The sequence below is a fragment of the Marmota marmota genome, unplaced genomic scaffold (assembly GCF_001458135.2).
Source record: "Marmota marmota marmota unplaced genomic scaffold, marMar, whole genome shotgun sequence".
NCBI classification, from domain to species: Eukaryota; Metazoa; Chordata; class Mammalia; order Rodentia; family Sciuridae; genus Marmota; species Marmota marmota.
In genome coordinates this window covers 79,814,582-79,839,925 of record NW_026000026.1, presented here as the reverse complement: position 1 = coordinate 79,839,925, position 25,344 = coordinate 79,814,582, and the positions used below count along the sequence as shown (strand labels likewise).

Sequence of the window (25,344 nt, the reverse complement as noted above, 5' to 3'; positions counted from 1 at the left end):
CTGACTTCTAGTTTGGACTTAAAACATTTGAGCTTAAACAGTTTTCCTTCAGGAAGCCTTTTCCCAGCTGGTTCTGGACCTTCAGGTTCCTCTACTCATCTGGAGCATCAAGGGAACCCTGTGCTTTCTCTTTCTGGCACTTATCATAACTGCAACTGATGATTCCTGGCATTCTGTGTCTAATGTTATGAGGATAGGCATCAGGTGTGTGTTGTTCACCACTTTCTCCAGCATGGAGCTCAGCGCTTATTAACAGAGTAGATCTCAGCACATGTTTGTTGAATGAATGAATTAATTACATATACAAGGGACCTCTGAGGTCCTCTAACTCTGTTCCTTCTGCCACATCCCTGGCAGATGAGTTTGTCTGTGCTTGAATGACTCTGGAAAAGGTAGCTCAGATACCTGCAGGTGATCTTCTTCATCCCTGGACTTCTCACCCGATTAGAAAACTGTTCTACATGTTTCCAAATCCTGGATAGCGGTTTCCACATCATATGACTTCCTTCCCCTTCCTTCCTCATCAGTACACGCTCCTCCCCCCACATCAAATTTCCACTTGAGCCCCACTATGAATGCCTCTCTGGTCCTATGCTGACCTTACCCTTGTCTTGCTTAAGGAACGGGTTAGGAGGGACCTCACACTGGCTTCAGAACCCTACAAAGGCTCACTATCACTGCACTTGGTTTCTTGTGCTCCGTGGTGTTCTGTGCTATCTCTGTGACTCTTGTTTTACCAGACTGTGTGCTTGAGGGCATGGTCCACGTCCTCTCTGGACTCACTGCTTCCTCAGGGCCTGGCATGGAACAGGCACACACCAAATATCAGTTGGCTGAAAACCTGAGGGTTCCTTCATCCTTAGAAACTTTAGCTGCCAGGCCAGGGGTAGGAAAGGGCTGAAAAGTAATACATACGCAGATGACTCGATTGGGTGACCCAATACTGGATCCAGGGGGTGAGATGGAGGTTTCAGATGTCCGTCTATGCTGTGGAGAGAGGAAAGCAGAACAGGTGAGAAGCTGCACCCTGGGTTTCATGGCAAGGGGAGACTGGGCACATTAGCAGCAATAAGTATTTTTTAGATACTTTTGTACTTTTTAAATTTTCTGCCTTTTAAATCAATGTCTAAGTGTGACTGAGATCTAACATGCATAGGGTTTCAGGCTGTTGGATAGAATAAAAATTTATTTTCTATATATTTGTAGCTAGCATATTTTTTATTTTATTTTTTTTTATTGTTGATGGACCTTTATTTTATTTGCTTATTTATATGTGGTGCTGGGAAATGAACCTGGTGCCTCACACATACGAGACAAGTGCTCTACTGCTGAGCTACAACTCCAGCCCCCTGTAGCTAGCATTTTAAATAGCATATTACTCATAAGACTTTTCATGTTGGATTATCCCAGTCAAAAAATGTCTTTACTTTGAGTAAAATTGTGTAGTATTCATTCCTCAGTAGTTTGTTTATTCATATCATGTAATTGCACAATATGCTGATTCTTTATCATGTACCCTCTGCAAATTGATATCAACTTAAGTGAAAAAGTTAAAAAAATCTGTCTGTGAACAATGACAATGGTGGATTAATAGCTCCCTCAGCAGAACAGCGTGATGTCAATCTTAGTGCTTCCACAAGAGTGGCAGCGTGCTGTGGTGGCAAAGTCAATGGCTTGAGAATCAAGGACCACTGGTGAAGCATGTGTTTTAGAGATCTTGGATTCCTGATGTGTAAAATGAAGGCGCTGAGCTTCAAGATTTCTCAGTTCCCTCCCAGACCTCTCATCCTGAAATTTAAAGCATTCTGAGTGGGGCTACGGAGCAGTGTTTTCCAAAATATGGATTGTGAACAAGGGATGGTTCTGGAAAATGAGTGTAGGTGGAACGTTTGATAACACTGAGTCACAGAGTGAGTGTAATGTAATGTTTTATTTCAATCCTCCTGATTTGATCAAAGAGGAATCTCAATTTGGTGCTAATACATATTTACAACTGTCTCAACAATGGCTAATTTCCCTTTATTTTCTTCCTGACCAAAGAGAGTACAGGAAACATTAACTAGAAGTTTTAAGATTTAATCTCAAGAATTATTTTATTTTATGACTGCTTTTTATTTATAGCAAGTATTATTAATTTCCACTTGGCAATATAAATTTTATTTTAAAATAATTTTAGTTAAATAAAAAGTAATGAGTTGATTTCAAGAAAAATATTAAGCTTATAAGGGTACAAAGAGGTAGTGCATATATACAGCAGAAAGCTGCAGGTTTTTTTTTTTTTTTTGTACCAGGGACACTTAACCATTGAGTAACATCCCCAGCCCTTTTTATGTTTTGTTTTGAGACAGGGTCTCACTAAGTTGCTTAGGGCCTCGCTAAATTCTGAGGCTGGCTTTGAACTCATGATCTTCCTACCTTAACCTCCTGAGCCACTGGGATTACAGGCATATGCCACTGTGCCCAGCAAGCCTCAGGGTTTTAAAGAATGACTCAAGGGGTAGGGTTGTGGCTCAGCAGTACAGCGCTCTCCTAGCATGTGTGAGGCAGTGGGTTTGATTTACATAAAGGTATTTTTTTTTTTTTAAAAGACTTAGGGGCTGTAGCTCAGTGGCAGAGTGCTTGCCTAGCACATGCAAGGCCCTGAGTTCAATCCTTAGCACCGCATAAAAATAAACAAATAAAATAAAGGCATTCTGTCCATCTACAACTACAAAAAAAATAATCACTCAAATTTGGGAAATGCCCTCAAAGAGGGAGAGATTAAGGAAGAAAAGAACAATTATATCTTCTAACACCTTAAATAAAAGAGATCTTGGAAGAAACAGGAAAAAAAATTCATGTATGGCTCAAAAGAAATCACACATCAATAAAGCCAGTTCTTCCACAAAATTTATAGTAAGTGGATGAAATGGCAAAGGAGACACGTGTAATTAGTTGGGCAGAATTGCACAGGTGTGTTTTTAGTTAAGGAGACTCCAGCAGGTAATATGATTGTCAGGTGTCATGGTATAAAGGTACACTGGAGGGCAAGTGTGCTCCCTATCCCCTACACACACCCCAGGTATCCCCTCCACAGCTTCAAGAACCCAGGAGCCTGGGAGCTCATCTCTCTCTGCAGCCTGGGTTGCTCCACCCACTCCCTATAGTATCAGGAACCCACATTCACAGGTTAAAGGTCTCTGTATAGGACTGCTGTTCTCGCATCATGACTAATGTGCTTACCTTTAACTTCTTCTCTGCCCGGGCTGCCTGCTTGCAGATGGGGTGCCAAACCTCAGAACCTAAGGGGCCAAGAAAATAGCAAAGGCTCAGACTTTTCAAACCCACCATTTTCTGAATCAGTCCCCACCCCCACTCGACTTACTCTTCCAGCAGCACATGCGCCCTGCACATCACTGGGAGGACCCCCTCTGCTCTCTTAGCTCCCTCCTGGCACCTCGCCATTGTACGACAACTTGACTGCCCACATGTGTTTTCTGTGTATCCAAATCCTAACCATTCCTCAAGGTTCAGGTCTTGCATGACATCCTCTTGCAAACTTTCTTACCTGCCAACTGGGGGTGACTTCTCTCTCCTTGTTGTTCCATAGTTCTTTGAATCTCTCTTCACACAAAGAGCCTTAAGTCACAGTAGCTTGAAATTTCCCAACCCAACTAATTAAGATCTCCTTCTGGGGAAGACCTGAGCTTTATTCATTGCTACATCTCCCACAGCACTCAGCACAGGACTTGGTTCTTAGCGGAGGTCCATACACGTTGGTGGGGTGAATAGATGAGTGGATGATTGGCAATGAGTGACACAGAGCAGGTGGTCAATAAATATTTGTCGAATGAATGAATGGCAGTGGGGGATGAAAGAAAATGACAGACTGCGGTGAACTCCAGCCTTCCTTCTCTTCAAAGACTTAGGACAGACTTAAAACTTATCAGAGCTATCATGTTTAAGGGGAGGAGGTGTCATGGTTTTTTCTGCTTAAGAGCATTGTCTTGACCAGCTAATTCCTCAGAGGCTGCAGACTCTTCAAATCCAGTATATTTGTGTTGTGTAAAACCACATTTTATCGTGGGTGGGGGTCTAGTTGGCCAGCCCCAAACTCGAGAAGCCAATTTGGAAAGGCATGAACAACAGGTGGCTGGTCACATGTTGAGATGAAGCCCCAAATATTACACATGCCCCAGAGAAGGGACAGGTGTCCTGGATTAGAAGGAAAAATAGGAACATATTATCCCTCTGGAGCCATTCCTCTTGTAACCAGCCCTAAAAGGAAAGGAACCAGCAAATGGCTGGATTCCTGAGCACCCAGATGGCATGTGTTTGTCTGACTTTGTTTCTAGGATATTCTTTCCATTATGGTTTGTTGCCTGGAGCCCCTGGGACCAGAATACTGGCCAGGGAGAGGAGGGTGCTGTAAGATCATAAAATCAGATCCCCCCCAAAAAAGAGAGAGGATGGGCTGTAAGCATGGAGCCCTGGGTTCCTATCTCTGCTCATCCACTAACACATCCTTTCTCTAGGTCCTAGTTTCTTCATATGAATAACAATGAGGTGGGACTTAGAAGAACTTGGAGCTTATTTTCATCTTCTAGGACCAGTTTTGTCTTTTGCGCAGAAGGAATTTTCCGTTCTTGTGTGCTGCTACTCTTTGGGGCTCTTAATTGCTCAGTAGTTCAATCCTTCTACAGTGAATGCAGTGCTCTCAGAGCCCAGTAGAGGGACTCTGGTTCAGGGGCTGGAGCCAGCAATCACAGGGTGTGTCCACTAACAAGCTGTTGGCTGGGATCTTGGGAGTTACTGGAGAGAGCATTTCTGGTTCCTCTCTGAGTTGCTCCTGGGTCTATCAGGAGTTGTTTACAACTGTGGCTCTGGCAGGAAACACATGTTATAGGTCACTGTGGGAAATGGACTAGGTGGACACAAAGGTCTGAAGGGATCAATGGAATAGGTGAAAGACGCATGGGAAGGGTAAAGGGGGCAGAAGTCCTCATGCAGGAAATGATGTGTCCAGTGGGTGGGGGAGCTCAGGCTAGGTGGTCTCTATTGCTTGTTGGCTCCATGACATTGACATGTTTGATCCGAAATAAAACAGCCACAAGTGGCCATTACCACTCTGCATATGGGAAAGCGTGTTTATATAATAAATGATGTGGGAGAAGGCTAGAAAGAGAGGAAATATAATTAGAAGTGAAAAGATAAGTTTAGGAGTTGGCTGTGTTTCATGTAAATAAAAGAGGGTCAATAAATAATTTGTTAGTAGCTAGCTATAAACTGAGAGATCTGAAGGAAAAAAATGTTTTTTTCCCCCATGAAGATGACTATGAAATTATCATCTGCTGAGTCTATGCCCTTGGCCAATAACTCAACCTCTTGGCAGTAACAAAGATAACAACATCCAGAGGGAAGAAGGTGGGTATTCACTTCTTTCTGTGCCTAGTCGGTGCATGTTTAAAAAAGAAACATATGGATGACTGACGTGTCCTACCTTTGTATTTTTAAAAAGATACAAGGTGAGGAGTCACCCAAAGGAGGATGGGTGGACAGAGTAGGGAGGACACCCAAAATTAGGTCCTAAAGCAGGGTCTTCACCCTGAGAAGACTGAACAGAATGGCAAAGTGTGTCTTTGAATATTTTAATGGCTCTCTGTGGGAAGAGGCTTTCATTTGCTTTGCAAATCTTATAAAGTAGAACAAGAACTAAGGAGCAGAAGTTCCAGGGAAGGGAAATTAACATCTGAGAATTGAACAGTCTCTTTTATCTGACAGTGAGCTTCCTGGGCCTAGAAGTGTTTAAGTACTCGGCAGCGATATTGTGGAGGAGACTCATCGCTTAGCAGTTACGCTGAGAGCTTCTGACCAACCATCCCAATCCTCGAAAATTCTGTTTCCACCTTAACAGTCTTCTCTGTATAAAGAAAATAATTATTTGCTTCTATCCAATAATCACAATGAGAACGCAAATTCTACGAGAGGTATTTACTTCCATCTTAACTGCAAAGATGGAAAATTCTCAATAAATACCCATTGAATGAATGAACAAACAAAAGAAATAGAAGATTCTATCCTAGGCCATATGGATTCTTAAAGCTGAGCCCAAAGATTTGAACAAGTAGAACAATTTAGACTCTGATTTGACAGGTATGATTCCAGGTTGAGTTTTAAGGTATGCATTATGAACTACCTGTCTTATAACGTGGAAAAAATGCAGATTCCCAGGCCCTAGGAGCCACTGACACCAACTTCCTGGAGGAGGAGCCTGGGAATCAGTACTTCAACAGTTCCCCAAATGATCTGATGACTCTAAATACAAAAACCAGAGGGCTCAATACCAGACCACATTCCAGATTGGTTTCTTTGGGATAAAGAAACAAATTATACAAGGTAGAATTCCAACATCCTGTAAGAATGCAACATTGTTTGCTTGTTGGACTCCGGGTTCCACAATCTGTGCTGTTTTTTCCTCTGAGACTGTCATTCATAACTCCAGGCTCTGCAGGTGAAACCAACTGGAAGGTCACAGAAGTGACGTGCTGGCTATTTCTCTGTCAGCTGACTCAGAGACAGAGACCTCCGTCTCCTGAAGGGCCCCTCACCTGGCTGTTGGGCCACTCTTCACCCAAAAAGGGCCAAAGGGGTGCATCTGACTGGTCATAGCGTACCCCACGCCTGTGACATCAGGGCTTGATTCAATGGTGGGGAACCTACTACATCTTTGCTGAACCTTGAAATTTAGTTTGTCAAAGCCTTTGTTTCAAATGCCAAAGCTGGACCTGGTGCCATCATCTTTTAGGATCCCCAGGGGATTACAAGTACAATGGTGACTGAGAGTGGCCAGCCTGAAGGTTCTGTTTGGTCAGCACAGTGATGATTTTAAACATTTTTGAATCTGAATGTTTTTAGACACTGCAGGTTGCCGTGATCTTCCCCGTGGACCCGCCCTGTGTCCCCACCCTTTTCACTCATCTATGTGGACACTTGAGTTTTGGGCCTCTGATTATAGCCAGGGAATTCTCCTGCAGTGGGTTTCTTCTTCAGATTTCTCTTGACCACAGCAGGAGGAGATCTCTTAGGTTTCCACCTTTGTGGCAGCAGCACTACCATTGGGACAAAAATTGGAGTTTGTCCTTTAAAATCCCTATTCAGTTCAGATGTGGTATATATCCATTACCATAGAATATTATTCAGTCATGAAGGATATGACATATTGATGCATGCTACGACATAAATGAACCTAGAAAACTTTATGCTCAGGGAAGAAGTTAAATACAGTTAGATCACATACAGTATGATTCTCTCTATGTAAAATACCCTAAATAGGTACATCTAGAGACCCAAAGCAGATTGATGGCTGCCAGAAGCTAGGGGGAGCCAGGAATGGAGAGCAACTGCTTAATGGGTCCCAGGTTTATTTTGTGATGATGAAAATGTTTTGGAACTAGATAGAGGGATGGTCACACAGATGCACTAATAACTACTGAATTATACACTTTAAATGGTTAATTTTATGTTATGTGAATGTTATCTCAGTGAAAAAGAAAATCCCTGTCCATGTCCCCCAGCTGCAGACCCCAGGGTACCCTGTTTTTCCTCCGTCACTCAGGGTGCAGACTCAGCAGGAGGGAGACAAGCAGGCTCTTCGGCTCAATGTGCCATGAGACAATGTCATCATTACCATCATCTTGGCATTAGCAATCTTCTCCATGCCTCAGGCACTGTGTTCATTATTTAATGTAATGTTCTTATGAGGTTTGCGCCTTGGTTACATCACTTACTGCATTAGTAGCTGCATGTCTAAAGCAACTCAATTACCACTCTGTGCCTTGGTTTCCCTGTCTATACAGTGGGGGTGATGACACGATCTGCCTCATAGGTTTGTTTTAAGGATCAACCAGATAATTTGTGTATAACACTTAGAACAATATCTGCCTCTAGTTGGTATTTGTGTTATATTCTGTGCCAGGGGCTACTTGGGGCAGGGGACAGGAGTCACTGAGAGGCTGGGGTGGGGAGCATTTGTTCCCATCAGGGACTGGGTGAGGTAGGGGATGCAGTGAGTGACAGGCTGACTGTGCAGGTGAAGTTGCTGGGCAGAAGCCTGGCTTGGTTGCCAGCATGCCCTCCTGGAGGTTGGGCTTGTGCCCAGGGAGGAGGGCACCTCGGGAGAAGTGGGCAAGACCCATTTGCCTGGAGTTGCCATGATGAAGGGGGCTTGAAGCTTAATAAGGAGGCAGGGAGAAAAGTGCGTAGTACTATGAAGCTGGTTCCTGTGGAGGGTATCAGGCAGGTGGGAGCGAGGACAGCAGCAGTGACGAGGTGCCTAGTAATTCAGGGGAAGTAATGACTGCTGATAGGAACCACTGGGACAGGGATTAAAATGTACCAGGTGCTCAGTTTATGCCAAGCACTAAGTATTCTTATTATTCTTATTGGTATTATTATAACTAACATTTACAGAGTGCCTGTTCCTGGCCTCATGCTACATACCAATTTTATAGCAGTAGTAATTAAGTAAAAAATTATAATGCTAACCTTTGCTGAGAACATATGCTGAGTCTTACTTGAACATCCTTAATAATGACAGGAGCCAGCACTGATGAATGTCCTGTGTTCTGGGGCCTGGCCATCTCTGGGTGTTTATCAGGAGCTTAGACTGGCAGAGCTGGCAGTGCCAGGCTCTGTACTAAGCCCATACCCTGCAGTAGCTCAGCTGATTCTCATGACAGACTTGAGTGGCAGGGTCTAGTCTCATCCTTCTTTTATAGATGGGGCAACTGGGATTTAGGGAGCTGGAATGGGTTGCCTGCTTGTCTACCTGGCCTGGACAAGGATGTGTGGCCCAAATCAGGTCGTTGTCATCTCTGGGACTTCTCTCTGAGCCCAGTGACGAGTGCTACCTATTTGAGTGGCTGGGGGTTGGGGTCTGACCCTGGCCTCCTTCCACCACATGGTGCCCCCCAGTCTGGGGCAGGAGATCATGGGCCAAACACAAAAAGAAGCCTGATGACACTCCTGGGCCCCTCAACCCAGCTCCCCTAGATGCTCCTCAGTTCTGGGTGCCATCAATTAATTCCCTTTGACCTAACCTGGTTTGAGTTGGGATTCTGCCACTTACAAAGTCCAGACTAATAAAACATCTCATCAGGCTAAAACCTGAGTATCTGACAAGTTCTTGACTTGCCCCACAGGCAATAGTGTTTCTCAGAAAATAGAGGAAGCAACCAGGGAAACTGCTGCTCTGGACCTAATTCTGACCAACGTGGACAAATTGGCTGGTAAAGTAGATGTGACATGTAACTGGCGAGAAAAGTGCTACATCACCTTGAGTTTGTGGTGACCTGAGAGAAGCAAGCTGGAAACAGACTTCAAGAATACAAACCTAAGACTACTACATATTTTCTATATGATTCAAGATGTTTGGTAACCCTTAAAAAATCTGAAAAAAAAATGGCAGCTTATCAAAAATTAAAATATACTCTATTTAAAATGAAATATGCTTAGTAAGTCAGACTTTAGGAAATATCAATTTAGTACAGGAACAGAATATGTTTGAAGAATCTAAAATTATATAGCAGGATTGGGGAAACATAAGGTTTAAAGTTTTTAAGCATAACTCCTACAACCTAAGCTGTCAGTAGAGAGATCCAATTTAAAGTAATAATGCTAAAGTATGAAATGATAGCAACCAATACTACAATAGTGCCTTTGAATGTGGTTTGATGACAGGCAAAGAGCATGACTGAGGGCTGGCATGCCACAACCTGTGACAGCAGGAGGCACTTCCCTGGGACATCTATGGCTCAGTGCTCCTATTCTGAGTTGCCTGTCAGAGGAAAAGGAGGCCTTTGCTAAATAAATATCAGTGGCATTTCCAACTGTGCTGGGACACCCCTCCTGATACCAGAACCTTGTATTATCTGAAGTAAAAAAAAATGTAGTCTGAAATAGACTCAGCTATATAAAGGAAGGCTTTGGTGTAATTGTCAAAGTGAGCTTCAAGGCTCCATTCTGGATTTGCATTAATACAGAGCTAAGGCTTCACTTTATTTTGGGCCACAAACCCCTCTGAAAATCATGAAAGTTACAGATTTTCTTCTTAGAAACTTCCCACTAGTCTCACACCTACATGCAGAATTTGGCACACCATTTCAGGAGACTCAGAATTCAGAAGGCCCACTATGGACCACAGCTTAAGAATTCAGTACTAGACAAGAAAACTGCTTTAAAGAAACCCCAGTAACTCAGGCGAGCTAAACTTGGTCAGCAATGTAACCTCTGTAAGTTTTTGTTTTTCTTCTCCACAATAAGGGTATTAATATATTAATGATTTTTTTAAGCTCACAAGGTTGTTGTGATGATAAAAGAGGGTTATTATATTTAAAAATCCTAGTACAGGACTTGGCACATAGTCAATGCTTAATCAATATCAGCTGATGACATTTTATTATTACTATTATTTTATCATGCTTATTATTGGTAGGACCTACAATGTGTTACAATACTTTCATTAGTAGAGCAGAATTTGTCCCAGGATTTCATAAATGATTTCCTGCCTTGTGGTTTTAGTTGAAAATACAAATGATAACAGAGAACTGTTATAAAATGTGAAGTGGAACCCGGTTTCTCTAGTGTTACTGTTGCAGGTCCTTGGGATGGGGTGGGAGATGGAGCTGATATTTCCTATTCAAAGAAGAGGAGAAAGAGAATCCTTCCCCTTTTTTCCCCTGGGCACAGGCACATTTAGAACAAGAGCAAAATGTATCTCAGGAACCATATTTGGAGTTAAAAAAAAATCCCCCACTGGTCCAGCAACTGCAATCTTTGTGATTTCAGTGTGAGTTTTTGCCCTGAACCTGCAACATTTTAGCTATTATTTTGCCGCACAAAAATCAGTGACCTAATTTCTTGATGAAGCCCAAATGAAGGGTTTGGATAACAAACAGATTAGAAATCTGGCATCTTTACAAAAACAGTTAAAAGACTAACGTGCAACTGAACTTAAAAAACAAATAAAAGAAAACTTGCTTTTGTCTTTTGGGGCCCTGGAAGTTCTCTTCCAGATAGACGTCAGACTTCTCCCAATTAGAGCCCATCAGAAAGCCATCACACCACAATTAAAACGCAAACAAACTGACCAAAGAATCTCCTGAGGACGATTTGCCAGGACCAGACTGTTCAGCTACGGAACTGACTGACGTAGGCATCTGAACACACTCTCTCTGGAATTGTCTTCAGCCTCTTTCTCTCTCTTCCTCCTCCCTGTTCTGAATGGCTTTATGGGGTCTTCAGCACCTTCCCATCAATCCTTTCTGCTAATGTTCACGAGAGCCTGTGGTGTGTGCTTGCTCTCCATGCACCAGGTGTTCAGACCTGCCTCAGTTTCCTCCACTATGTACCTGTTTCCTCCCCTGGGGTTCTTTGCCAGCTGTTCTCCCTCCCTCCAACCTCCCCCATTCTCCACACTCTTACTTCCTACTCATTTTCAAGATTTTGGTGTGAAATGGTCCTTCTTTAGGGGAGCCTTTTCCTGGCCTCCCAGACTAGATGGATGGCACATTTCCATTGTCCCTGACCTTTCACTTTCGTTTGATTGTGCCAATCTCTCCTTCCAGACCGTAAGCTCAGGGCAGCAGGCATGCCCACTGTGCTCAGCTCCAAGCACCAGACCCACAGTTGAAACTGTGCCACACGGTGTGGCCTCAGGTGGAATGGATCAACCAGAGACTGTGATATTATCTACATTGGACAGGTGAAGGAAGAGACCCAGAGAAGGAAGTCACTTCTCAAAGTCACAGTCTATTAATGGAAGTCATGGCTCTCAGCTGGCTCTTTCCACTTCTGTGCTCCCTGGGAGGAGGGCTTTTTTTTTTTTTAATTGCCATTTTTCCCCCTTTTTTCTTCTTTTCTTTTTTTTTTTTTTTTTGGTACTAGGAATTAAACCCAAGGACCCTTGGTGAGCCACATCCCCAGCTCTTTTTAAAAATATTTTATTTATTTAGAGGCAGGGTCTCTCTGAGTTGCTTAGGACCTTGATAAAGCTGAGGCTGGCTTTGAACTTGTGATCCTCCTGCCTCAGCCCTCTGAGCCCCTGGGATTACAAGTGTGCACCACCATGCCTGGCTCCCTTTCTTGCCATTTCTGAAGGAGGTCATTGTGAGCCCTGGTGCCCCTACCTGGTTAGGGTGTCCAAGGCTAGCTTCTGGTGGTAGCAGAAACACCTGGTGGTTGCCACCCCCACAAGACACCCACAGCTGGCGTCAGCGTGACTCTACCACTGCATGACCCAAACCCCCTCATTCCAGATCACTCAGCACCCCCTGAGGCAGGTCCTTGAATGCCCTGCAATTACTCCCACTCTCCAGAAGCCAGGAGGGTAGGGATGGGGATATTTAATGAGAGGGTGACAGGCCCTTCTCCCCTACCAAGAATAGCTCCTGCCTCCTGGAGGCATTTCTTCCTTAGGTTTGCTGGTGTTTTCTTGCTCATGATCATAGATCTGTTCATTAACCCTCTCAGCATCTGTGTGAAGTTGGATCAGCAAAGACACTAATCCATTAGCTGGGAGCACCATGAGCCAGGGGCTGTCTGACTTGCTCCCTGCTGCATCTCTAGCTGTTAGAACAGCACTGGGCACACAGTAGGTTCAGCAGATATTTGTTAAACGAATGGGGAGCTTCCCATGTGTCAAGAACTTACTATACCTGTACTTACAGGGACTATAACTGGTTTATTTTACAGATCATGTAAACAAGGTTCAGAGAGTTAAGAGACTTATGCAAAGGCACAAATTTTGCAAGCAGTATAACCAGATCCCCATGGTGCCCACAAAGACATCATGCTGTTTGCAGGGACTTGTAATACAGAGTCCAGCACCAAGAATCAGTTGGGGACCCAGGCACTGAGGGAGTGGTGCTCATGGGAACAAGGAGGGATTTGAGTAGCAGCAGGGCCTGGGTCCCAGGAGGAGAGGTGGCGAGAACCCTGGAAGGGGACTCCCAAGGCCATGTCCTGCTTGCATCTCTTCCTCTCTCTGGGCCTATTTCCCTATCCATACAATGAGGGCAGTCAATTTACAATTTAGAGTGGCCCCTGGGATCCTTCCACACCCCCCACCAAAGCTGTATGAGAGTATATAAAAGTAATTACAGAGTCACAAAATCTTAAAAATGGTGCCCTCATCCAATTCAGCACAGGAATCCCTGCTTTAGCACTCCTAGGAGATGGCATAGGTTCTGTTGAAGAGCTCCAGGCCAGGGGTTCTCAATTGAGGATGATTGTGCCTCCCTGAGGGCATCTGGCCATATTGAAGACATTTTGGGTTGTCACAATGGGAAGGGGCACATTAGTGGCATCTAGTAGGTAGAAATCAAGGATGCTACTATATACTTTATAGAGCACAGGACAGTCTCCACACCAAAGAATTACCCAGCCCCAAATGTCAACAGTGTTGAGGCTGAGAAACTCTACTGTAGGCACAAGGGCCTCGTTACAGCTTGAGGGAACTCATGGCTGAGGGTAGCAATGACCAGGACAAGTTTATTAGGAACACATGTCCCTCTGGTTTAAGGCTACCTTCTGGGGAAATCTGAAGGAGGGACTCTCCCTCCTGTCCAAGATGGCTATTCAAACACCTAGGCAGGGTTGATCACAGTGATTCAGCTAGCAGCTAGCAGCTGTGCAGTGAGGGAAGGTGGGCCAATGTCAGGGCTGAGGGGCTAAAGCCAGGAGCAAGGGATCTCAGGGAGAAGACCAACAGCTCTTACACAGTAAGTTCTTAGTAAGTTCACTCCTGTTGACCTTTACTCCTGGGATTTCAACTAACTGCCCATCTCCTCACTGGACTGTAGGGCTGTGGGGGATCTCAACAGACCCTGGCACAGCCTGTGCATGGTAGGGGCTCAAGAAATAGTTGTTGAAGGGATGAATAAGTGGAATGAAGATTGGCTTTGGCAGCCTAAGTGCTGAGTATGTTCAAGGCTATTTTGGGACCTTGGTGAGAGGATCTAGCATGCAAGGCTGAAGAGTCTGTATGTAAACTGGTGGGCAGGGAGGGACTTGGAAGATCTCTCAGTGGGGCAAAGCCAAGAGTATTGTGATGCCCCAGGATAACGGACTGGGCTGAGGATGGAGGACTGAGAAGAATCTAGAGACCAACTGGGTGACCGTTGCAGGAATCCTTAGGCAAGAGGCCGGACCCTGGGAGGTTGCCGTGGGGAAGCAGCCCTGGTTTGCTTTGGGGGATGTTAATGTCCTCCATTTCTCTTCATGACCTTTGAGAGCCTTAGAAGGTTTAAGCAGCAGCCTGGTGCGATCTCTGAGATGTGGGGAGAAGGACTGGGATGAGATGGGGGAGGGTAAAGGCTGTGATGCTGTAGACTCTCTGCCACTGAGACATCTCTCTGAGGTCCTCTGACCCCGTGGCCCTGTGCAACACAGCCTCCCACCCCCAGGCAGAACCAGAGGATCTTCTCAGAGCACTGCCAGGGAAGCAGGCCAGCTGAGCAGCGGGTGGAGGCGCACGAGGATGGAAGGCAGATTACATGTCACTTCATATTAGCCACACCGGCAACTTTTCCCATCCACCCAGAGAGAGGCGAATTAACTGCAATTTTGAGGACAAGCCAACAGCTAAGATAACATCAAAGTGGAAGGCAACTGCATCTCCTTTTCAGTCATGAGCAGATTGGAATGCCCTACAGAGGGTTCGATTTGCTTACCTGTGAGGTACATCTCTTCCCCTTCTGTGAACATCTGGTGGCAGCGCACACATCTGGCACAGGTGGGGTGGTAATGCTTCCCTCCAGCCTGTGGAAATCAAGAGGTGAAATAGGATGTTAGAGCTGGGGCTACTGTCCAGAGGGCAGCTGTTGGTGTCTCCATATGCCCCACGGTTGGTTGGGAGGACCACCCAGGGGAACCCAGAACCATATGAGAGTCCACCTAGGAAGCTGGTGACTCCCTCCATGGATCCCTGATGGAGACTCAGGGGACTTTCATGGAAACCTGTAGGGGAAAGGGCCCTTCAGAGGCCACTGGTTCCACCTCCTCATTTCCAGGAGGAAACAGTCTCGTTTTGAGGACATCTCAGCATCTCCCCACACATGGGGCCTTTACTACTACTGGTACTGGAAATGGCTTTAAGTGACTCATGAACTTAAGATATGATGATATTCAACTACAACAAAGAAATAATCTCCTTTTAAATCTTCTATCAATTCTTCTGATTTTTATCAAAGACAAAGTACCAGTGTGGTGCCAGTACATATTTAATGTTTATCTAAAACATACTCAGCTCTTCTTTTAAGAATAAGAACAGGTGTGAGGCTTGCAGCCTCTATAAGCAATAGAATCTAGCTAGCACTATATTCAATTTGGAGTTATCTGAATGTGGCAAGGTTTTCCGATATGTTTATAAGTTTTCTTCTATGTCAGTAAGGCCTCTTAAGGACCATTCTAAATATTAGGTAAGAAATAGCATCCAAGAAGGTTGTGCCTCAAGGTCTCAATGGAAGCCAGTAGTGTTGGGACCAGACTGTGGGAGCAGCCACCAGCTCAATATTGCAGTCCATACCGATACATCTGACACTAACATCCCAGCTGGGAGGACTTGATGTGTAAGGGCCCTTGGGTAGTAACTCCCAATTTTTATATGGTGTGGGGGGGGGCAGGGACTAACTTGGGAAGTGGGGCTTGTTTGGAAGGAATATTTTGCATGTCAGGAGAGAGGGTTTTTTTTTTTTTGATCGGTAATAACTGGGGAAAACAGATGGATATTTGTTGGATATGGGTTGTAAGGTTTCCTTTCCAATTCACCACTCAAACTGATGCTAATGTGTTCCTTCTAACTCAAAAATTATAATTGCATAATAAGCCCTATTGTCAACCATTTTTGGGGGAGTGGGGCTGTTGGGATGGGCTTACCTATTCTGGAGATACTCAATTTATTCTAAAAACCTAGCAAGAATGTAAAACGGGAAGATTTTTTTTTTTTACAAAATTAAAAAATTTTCCAACATCCTCTTTTTTCATTCTTGGTTGTTCATGTGGCTCCCACGAATGAGAAAATGTCCTTGTCATCATCCAACCAAACTACATTCAAACTTTAGCAGGAGCCTGCTGTTTTCCCAAGCTGGGAAGTCGTGGGACTGATTCTCTGGTATCATGACAAAGATAATAGGTTTAATTAGTAGCCTCTTCCTACTCTGTGTCTTTTTATCATTTCAATTATAGACCTTTTTCCCAGGATGACAACAGTGCTTTGGCAAAAGGGAAGCGTAACATCTTTCTAAATGTCACACCCCACCACTCCGCCCCAGCTGAAACAGGTTCTGTGCCCATCTCAGCAATCCTGGCCACAGGGGGTGTAGAAAACGAGTCAAGGGAAGGGAGGCTGTTAGAGCAGCCTGCACCCAAGTCAGTGAGATAAGACCACTGTGCCTGTTAACAACCGAAATCAAGGAAATGGTGAAGAAAAATGGCAGAGAGTTGGTACCCAAAAAGGGGGGCCCTGTTGGGAAGGACCGAGAATGGCGACCAAGGTGAGGAATGCAGCAACGAGCCCAGGTTCTGGTTCTCAATGGTGAGGACATGGACAGGGAAGGAAGGATGGGGACTGCCATTCAGCAGTTTTACTGAGCTGTCACTGAGGAAGGGATTATGGGATGGCCTGAGGAGTGAATGGGAAGGGCTGAGATTAGAAGGGGAGAAGCAATTTATTAAGTGCCTGAGGTGCATCAGTAATAAGCTGGGCCCTGCTGGGTCAACAGCACCAGAAACAGCACCAAGACTTTCTTTGGTGGGACTACCTATCTCCCACATCAGCCCATCTGGTGAAGTAGTGCTGACCCCACCAATAAGCATATTCTAATTCTATGGGCACAATGACTGACTCAGCAATGGGCCTGAAATTGTCCAGTCAGGGTCAGTCCCAGGATGTTTGCTAAGCTATTAGGAGAGAGGATTGCTTTCCTTGAGGAATGCTGGATGATAGGATGTAGGCCTGCAGGGAATAGTGCCCAACATTCTCATCCCAAAGAAGAGCCTTCCTGAGAACAAAGTCAATGTAGAAGGAAGAGGAGCCGAGATAGCCAGAGACTTCAAGTAATTTTCCTTTAGGCACTAGATCCAGCTGTGCCTGAAGCCAGCAAGAGTTACTCCTGGCTTCATTGCCTTTTCAGCCTGAGCCATTTGAATATAGTTTCTATACTTGTAACCAGACAAGTCCTAACATATCCATTAGGAATAAAATGACAGTAGTAGTCTCTATTGACAGGCAAAGACTATGATTCAGGGCAAGTAACTTTCTTAAGGTTTCATGGCTAGAAGTGACACAATCTGAATCCAAGTCTGTTTCACTGCAACCATGTTTTTTGGCTTGACATCATGCTACCCCAAAACTCCCTGAGTAGCTTAGAGCTGTGAGCATCAGTGTGGGAACAGGAGCCTGAAGTCCTAGATTTTTACCCCTGTCCCTACTAGAAATGCTTCCTGTGACCTTGGAAAGGCAACCTCAAGTCTTGGGTCTCACTTTTCTCATCTGTAAAGTGAGGAGGTTGAACAAGTCTAAGTCTCTTCCAGCTCAAAAAAAAAAAAAAAAAAAAAATCAATAAGCCCAAGATGCTAATGGAGCCTTGTAAAAGTGGAATCAATCAAAACTCAGTTGCAGTTGCCTGGGAGGGAGAGATCACCACCATGCTAAACAACAGTGATGCTTGGGGAAAGGACAGGCACCATCAATAAAATGTTAAAGCAGCTGGGAAATGCTGGAACAGCTTACCCCCACAGTCCTGTGTATAATCGGAAGTCTTTCCTTCTCAAAAGAAAAGCCAGCTTTTGTGATGCCCCATTCCACTGACCCCACTACATCCTAGATGCCTCTTCCTCATGGTCACACAGGTGCACCCAGCAATTCTTCCTCAAGGGCACCTCTCTCCACACCCAACAATGTTTTACCAGCCCCCATGTCCCTTAACAGCTCTACAGAGTTTGGCCACACTCTGATTGACATCACCATATTTTTTGAAGTTCTGGCCTTTCACTGTTCCCTTCCCGCATCCTTGACTATCACTCTTCTTTCTCAGGTAACTCCTCCATCTTCGTAGGCCAGCTACTCTCCAAAGCTGGTTCCAGCCCCCCCGCCCCCCACTCCCACCTCCTGCTCTAGAGATCACTGACAACTCCCTTGGTATTATTTAAATTTTATTGTTTTGCAATTGGCCTCTGCAGGCCGAGCTTTGTTTTTGAGCTCTGATCCATATTTTGGACTGTCTTCTCGCACCCTTCCTGGATTGCAATCACAGCCTGTCCCAAGGGGACCTTGGCACGTTTCTGCCCAGACCAACTTGTCTCTCTGTCATCCCCAGTTCGGCAGATGGAGACAACAGACTTCCTATCATCCAGGCTTGATATTTTGGTACAACTCTTGGCTTCTCTTTGAGTCCCCACATCTTCAAGTTACCCCATCACTGCAGAACTGTTGGAATTCTACTGCTATTGATGTTGGAGACAAAGATGGTTGCCCTGGTCATACGGTGGCCTCCTTGTTGGTCTCCTCTTTCAGTTTCCTTCCTTCAAATTTAGCCAGTGAACATCATCATGTTATCTTCTTGGAGGTGTGGCTTCAGCCAGGCCACTCCTACCCAATCTTTCCACAATTCCCCATTGTTTGAATCACACACAAACTCCTCGGTCCTGTATCCCAGGCCCAGCAGCATCCTGTGCTTTGCACTCCTTACTACCCTTGGAAATGCTTAATTCTTTAACCACTCAGTGCATTTGTTCATCTTATTTCCTTGGATTCCCTATAGTCAATTCTCCACATTATACTTTTAAAAAATATAATGTTATGTTGCTCCTTGGTTGAAAAACTTTCCAATGACTTTTCACTGCACTTAGTATAAAACCCAAACTCCTAAAGTTGGTCTACAAAGTCTTGTGAGATTTGCCCTCTATGATATATTTAATCTTCCCTTACCTTCTATTTGTGATTTCAGCCATGTTGGCCTCTTTCTCTGTTCTCTGCAGGGGTCAAACTCATTCTTCCTCTAGCTCATGTGCCGCCTTCCCACCCTCGAGCTTCTCTTCCGTGCATCTCCTTGGAGAGCTCTTTCTGATTGCCACACCATCTCCTGCTGAGCCCACATGTGGCACAGAGTCCTTCTCAGCTCAGCACACATGGTAACCACCATCAGCTGGCCAGATCTGGCAAAACTAGTATTTCTGCTCACAGTAGCTAACCCAGTCTGCCATAGCCCAGCCATTGTCAGACGAAAAACATCACAGGTCTCTCATCTAACAAGACTCTGCTGCGGATGTAGAGGTCACAAGTCTCTCATTTAATGCCACAATCTGAGTATGTAAGCAGTATCTGAATATGAGTTGTTAGCAGTAGAGTCAATATTAGATCTTAATGGTTCCTTCTTTTATGCTATTATTTTTTCCTTTGTACCCAACTCTTTTCTGCTTCTAATTTCTCAAGGTGAATAGAGAAGACAGCTTCCAGGTCACATAGTATATAAAGGAGGCCTAGGAAGGCCAGTGGATGGGGGCTCAGGCAAGGGCTCAGCAAGGTGCTGCAGGTTGTCTGTCACTGGCAGAGTGAAATGTGCATCAGAGGCTGGGAGAACTGTTGCCATGGTGATGGACCAGCCAAAGAAGGGCTTAGGGAGCAAGCTGCTAGACATGCTGGTTCTTAAATCAGCACATTACCAAAGACTTAAAATTTTTTTTTAAAAAAGCTTCCATCTTTAGGCAGGGCTGAGAGGAAAATCCTAATTGTTACTCCCCAGAAATATGTCTGGGTCGGAAGCCAAAGAAGCAACTGATTTTTCCAGCACAGCAATTTTTGAACCAGGAATAATTGTGTCAACTTTATCATTCTGGGGGTGTTCGGAGATCTTGGCAAGGTTATCTGTTTAAAGTCACGTAGCAAGCAAAGCTGGGGAGGTTTAGGCTATGAAAGAGGGGGTCTGGGGTGACTTTCTCTTTCCTTGGTGATGGCATTTTGGAGCCACAGACTATATTGCTCACGTATCTTCATGGTTACAAGGGCCCACTCACCTCCAAGACCCTGCCGCTGATGTATCGGTCACAGGTCTCACATTTAATGCCAAACTGGGAGTGGTAGTCAGACTCGCAGTATGGAACACCATCCCTGCAAGAAGAAATTGACACAGGATGAGGAGGTTAGGGGGATCCCTGGGGGTGTCCTCTGGCAGTGCCAGGAACTGCAGCCTAAGGTGTCTGGGCTGGGGTTGGAAGTGCTTTGAGATCATTTAAAATGCAGATTCCTCAGATCCCCCTGGAACCATGGAATCAGAGAATCCTTGGGGTAGAGGGCCCAGGCATTGCATCTGGTAAGCTCCCCAGCATGGATGGCAGCTCTTGCTCTGGATGCTGGCCTAGGGTGGCCCTTTTCCACCCTCTTTCTTCCCCTCCCCAGGAATTCTCCAGACCCATTCTCTTCCCTTAGCCCTCAAAAGACTCTGAAAATTATTTAAAACATCTAAGGGTTGTTTTATTTAGAATAGGTAATATTGGTATGTGACACAACAGTCTCAAGGCATAAAGGGAGAAATCCCCACCTTCCCTCCAGTTCCTCTCAGGGTTCCTTCCAGGAGGTAATGGATGTGATCAATGTTTTGCACATCCTTAAGGATCAAACATCTCTCCTGTAGTGGAAGAACCATCTGGTTGTGCTGCAAGATCAGCAGCTTCCCCTGAATGCCTCCTACACGCTCTATTTCTACTCAGTGCTTCGGACTTAGCAGACAGAGGTGATTGCCATCGGTTATCTTACACTACCTCATACTACTTACACTACCTCTTACCACTAACACTTCTTGCTTGGTGTGTGCTGGGCTCTCTGGTGGTGTTTCACATTTAGTCCTTAGGGCAGCCCCATGGGCTCAATGCTATTTCCCAAGGGGTGGACAAGGAAACCCAAGCAGGGAGTCGTTGAGTAACTTGTCCTAGGCCACCCAGGATGACAGGAAGCTGGGATCTGGATCCAGATGGTCTGGTTTCTCATCCAGGTTTACATGAGGATTAAAGGAGATAGGGCCAGTGTATCCAAGGGTTAGCATGGTGCCTGGCCCACAGTGGGTACTCAGCTCATGGCAGCAATTGCCAAGATTGCTTAGAGGGGATTTGGGGAAGGATGTTTGGTGCTCAGCTCTCCAGAGCTGACACAGAAACAGTTGAGGACCTGGTGAGCTCAGCCCAGCCTTTTGGACCTACCTAACTTTAAGGAGTGGGACTGAACTCTGAGGAGAGAGGGATGTTTCCCCCACTTTTGAAGTTGGTTCAAAGTGTGATATAAAGGACAGAGATGCCAAGTTTCTATCTCAAAGATGGGGCCATGCTGGGGCTTCTGGGAGCCCTGCCTGGGCAGCAGGGCAGCCAGCACTTCCTGAAGAAGCAACAAGGAGAGCTGAAGTGTGGCAAAGAACTGGAGGTGAGACTGTGCCCACAGAGCAAGGACTTACTTGTGACCCTATGAGACAAACCTCCTCCACTCCTTCAAACCCCCCAGCCCTCAAACAAGTTCTCACTCTGTTAGTACAAGAGGGCTACTTTGCAGGGGAAGCAAAAATTGTTCATTAGGAGGCAGGTCAATGAGCCAGAAAAATTTGGCTATAAATGCCAACACAACCTTATTTGGATGCCTGAGTTGGGGAGGCCTTAAGGAACTTGAAATGTCCCTGATTCTGAAAAGATAGATGGTAAAATGAAGATTTATTGGGCACTCATTAGGTACAAAGTACAGATCTCTGAGCCTTGACACATCCCTACCAGGAGTTGATCTTATTAAACCTATTTTTATAAATGAAGAAGCTAAGATTCAGAGCAGTTGAGTCCCTGGCCTAGGTCACACAGACTGGGCTTCTACTCTGGCATCTGATGCCATCACCACTCTGTCTCAACCAGGTGAGGAACCCAGAGGCAGACTGTAGAGGCGCCAGGTGTAGTGGGTAACCTGGGCTCGGCCTCCTTGAGAGGAACTCAGAGCAAGCTCTTACTGCCCCAGAGAATTTTGACTTGGGCTCCCAGATTCAAGCACTGCTGGCTGATAACTTACTAAGGACACTCCTTCCTTGGCAGGTCCAGAGGGAAATGCCAAACTCCCACTGACATGCACTCAGAACTTTTGGTGACCCGACCTCAGCTCACCTCTGCAGCCTGGGACTCTGCTTCATCTCTGCACTCACTCGAGCTCCCAAATGGGGTGAGGGTGGGTGCTCCACACTCACCACCTGTCTTGTCTTGCCAGGCTAGGTATGCACACTCTCCTGTGCATTTTCAAATCTTACACCCTTTTCCAACATGCAGCCCAAAGACTATCACCTGCCACGAAGTTCACAGTTTCCAGACTCCACTTCCTGCTAATTAAAAGTGAGCCCTCATTTTTCTGAATGTTCACTGTCCTTCACTTGCACCTTGGACATAGGCAGGTGTTGTATGGCTACCATCCATTTCCCCTTCTGTTGGTACCAGTTCTAGGATTTTCCTTTGGAAGACACTCCTTCACTTGAGGTTACTGTAGGTCACAAAGGCTGCTTGATGGCTCTAGGATTGTATCCTCCTTGCTAGTGGTCAATCAGAAATGGGTGTGTGACCCAAGGGTAGCCAAATCAGAGGCAGCCCTGGGATATTTGCTGAAGGTCTTGGGAAACAGGCCTCTGTCTGCTAGGCTTGCTAAGCTGATAGAAGGGGAAAAAAACCTGGCATTACTGGTTATTTTCTTTGCTACTTAGGGAGGGCCTGCTTGAGAATGAATTCAACATGGGGCGGGGTGGGGGGGGTGGGAGAGAGAGATCTGTAGACATCTTTAAGTCCCTAGATGCAGCCATGCCTGAAGCCAGAATGCCTCTGAACTTTCAATTTCTGTGAGTTAATAAACTCCTGTTGCTTTTAAGTGAGTTAGAATTGGGTTCTCTGTCAGTTATGATTGAAAATGTTTTATGATTTAAATTTCTCATGAACTCCTTTCATATACCCTGATTCTTCATGCATACAGCCTATCTCCCTTATTAAACTGTGTCTTGAAAGCAGAAACTATATATACAGCAACACTACATGCTCACCATCTCCTGGCATCAGGCCACATATGGGCCTAGAAAGTATCTGGGGTCAGAAGCTTTTGGGTACTTTAGTATATACATGTGGTCACTAGGATCTAGCAACAAGGGGGCTTATTGAAAGCTGCAGTGTGCAGTTTTCTGGGGGTTGGCTCCTCTGTCCCAATAGCTTTATGTGTCCATCATCTCCTCTTATCTCAGTTAAATACATTCAATAACTATATTATTGACAATGGTCAGGCATTATTGACTATGGGAAGAGGACACCAGAGTGACTAAACAAAGCCCCTGTCCTGGTGGGAGGAATAAACACCACCACTAGAGTAAGTTACTCCCCTGAGTCTTAGTATCCCATGGAGACAGACCCCTTGTGGGGGTAGTTAAGGGGGTTTAATGTGATAACCCATCCACAGCAGTTAATAACTTCCTTGCACATAATAAAAGTCCAGTAAATGGTAGTTAGACTTGTAAACATTATTAAAAAGTTACAACAGATAAGTATATAATTATAAATGTTGGCAGCCCTGCAAAGGAAACAAGCAGCAGTCTGAGGGCCGGGGCTGGGGGAGTGGAGGTGGGGCGTGGCGTAGAGGGCACCTCTGAGCAGGAGGCATAGAAGGAGCAAGTGCTGAGAGGGGCCAGACCACCACAGGCAGAGGGAACAGTGTGTGAGGGCCTGCCGGCGGAGAGAGGCTTGTAGCTCAAGTGTGGCAGCTAGGAGTGAGGAGGGGTGATGTTGGAGATTCAGCTAGGGGCTAGATGGGGAGGCCTCGGTGGACACAGAGGCCCAGGAAGCAGGGACCGGCAGGGAGAGGGACACCCACTTGCTGATGTACTCCCCGGTGAGGATGACACTGCAGGTCTGGCACTTGAAGCAGCTGACGTGCCATTGCTTGTCCAGCGCCAGGAGTGACTGGCCGTGCTTGATCTCCTCCTTGCACCCTGCACAGTCTGCAAAGACAAGAGGACACTGCTGAGCAAAACGCCCTGGGATTTTTGGCCCTCCTGCCATCAACTCATGCCCCCAGCAAGGGACTCCCCCCTCACCAACACGTTTTCCCACCTTGGCATTGGCAGCTTCCCAGAGACCCTACTAGGGAAGAGAAAAGGCCCCTGGAGACCTGGCCTGTCCATAGGGGACTTGGTGGAGGGGAGAAAAAGACCTTCCTGCTTATCATCGTGTCTGCGGCTCATCCACAGCGGTCCTGCGCTGCTTTTTCCCTCCTCTGGTTGGTAACTGAGGTTGTGCATCACTCCATGATCTTGACACCTACAGCATCCCTATTTTCTTGGAACTTGCAGCATGTGGCATGGCAAGCCCCACCCAGACCTGGGGATTTCAGCAAGATCTCTGAGCCCCGTGAAGTTTGAGAGGCACCCCTTCTGGGGATAGTCTGCTTTCTTTTTCTCTCTCCTGCCTGTACACTCAGTGGCAAGGGCCACATCTGTGTTTTGAGGGTGAATTTTTCCTTCGCCTGGCATGGTGCCCAGAGAATGGTAGGAACTCCAAGCCTGTCTGCTGAAGGAGTACAAACAGGTGGCCCTTACAGTGCTCAGCAAAGGATAGAAGTCACCACACCACCCCTCCCTTCCCCAATGTGCTTATACAGCAAACATTTGCCTCCCAAGAAGCAAAGATTAGAGTCTGATGAATCTTCTGTCCCAAACCAGAACTGTCCCCTCACTCCCTGTCACTATCACTCTGGAATGTGTGTTGGGGCCAGCAGAATGTGGGGCAGGCCCAGCAGTCTGCTCGTTGCTCAATGAATGTCTGAGGAGGGGAGGGGCAGGAAATGGAGCCAGCGGCCAAGGTACTTGGGAGATGCTGGGAATTCAGGCCTAGCTGACCGGATGGCCCGCTTTAGAGGAGGACAGGGTCACGGGGCAAAGTTTACCAGAGGGCAAACCGCCCTGTTGGCGCCACACGACAAATGCGCACTTTGTAACAGTGAGGAAAAAGGGGTTACATGTAGAGTTGGGGGAGCCTGGCTGGACAGTCCTCAATCCTGCTGGGAGCCTGTCCTGGGAGAGAAAATGAAGTGACCCTGTGTCCAGCTGGCTGTGAGGAGGGGCTAGTCCCGATGAGTGATGTGCTCAACCTCAATGCACACACTGCAGGCCTCTGGTCAAGCTTTCTAGGCCACAGACTGAACATTTTTGTCTCTGTGAGACTTCCCAGTAGGATTTAATAATTCTATAGGGGCTTTAAATTCACAGAGCACTTAGTCAAATATCCCAGCCAGTGCAGGAACTTGTCACATGATTGACAAGTGAC

The 25,344-nt window shown here is 45.9% G+C and overlaps 1 protein-coding gene across 9 annotated transcripts in view; it reads right to left on the bottom strand.

Moving 5' to 3' along the window:
- Nucleotides 1-25,344, bottom strand: part of Ablim3 (actin binding LIM protein family member 3) — a 144,487-nt gene that overhangs the window by 23,779 nt on the left and 95,364 nt on the right. For all 9 annotated transcript variants that reach the window (XM_048811776.1, XM_048811769.1, XM_048811771.1 and 6 more), the window contains 5 exons: nucleotides 23,894-24,020; nucleotides 20,050-20,143; nucleotides 14,709-14,796; nucleotides 3,223-3,281; nucleotides 916-987 (listed from right to left, as the gene is read on the bottom strand). In XM_048811776.1, the coding sequence (XP_048667733.1) occupies nucleotides 916-987; nucleotides 3,223-3,281; nucleotides 14,709-14,796; nucleotides 20,050-20,143; nucleotides 23,894-24,020 (440 nt within the window). The remainder of the gene's footprint in view (nucleotides 1-915; nucleotides 988-3,222; nucleotides 3,282-14,708; nucleotides 14,797-20,049; nucleotides 20,144-23,893; nucleotides 24,021-25,344) is intronic.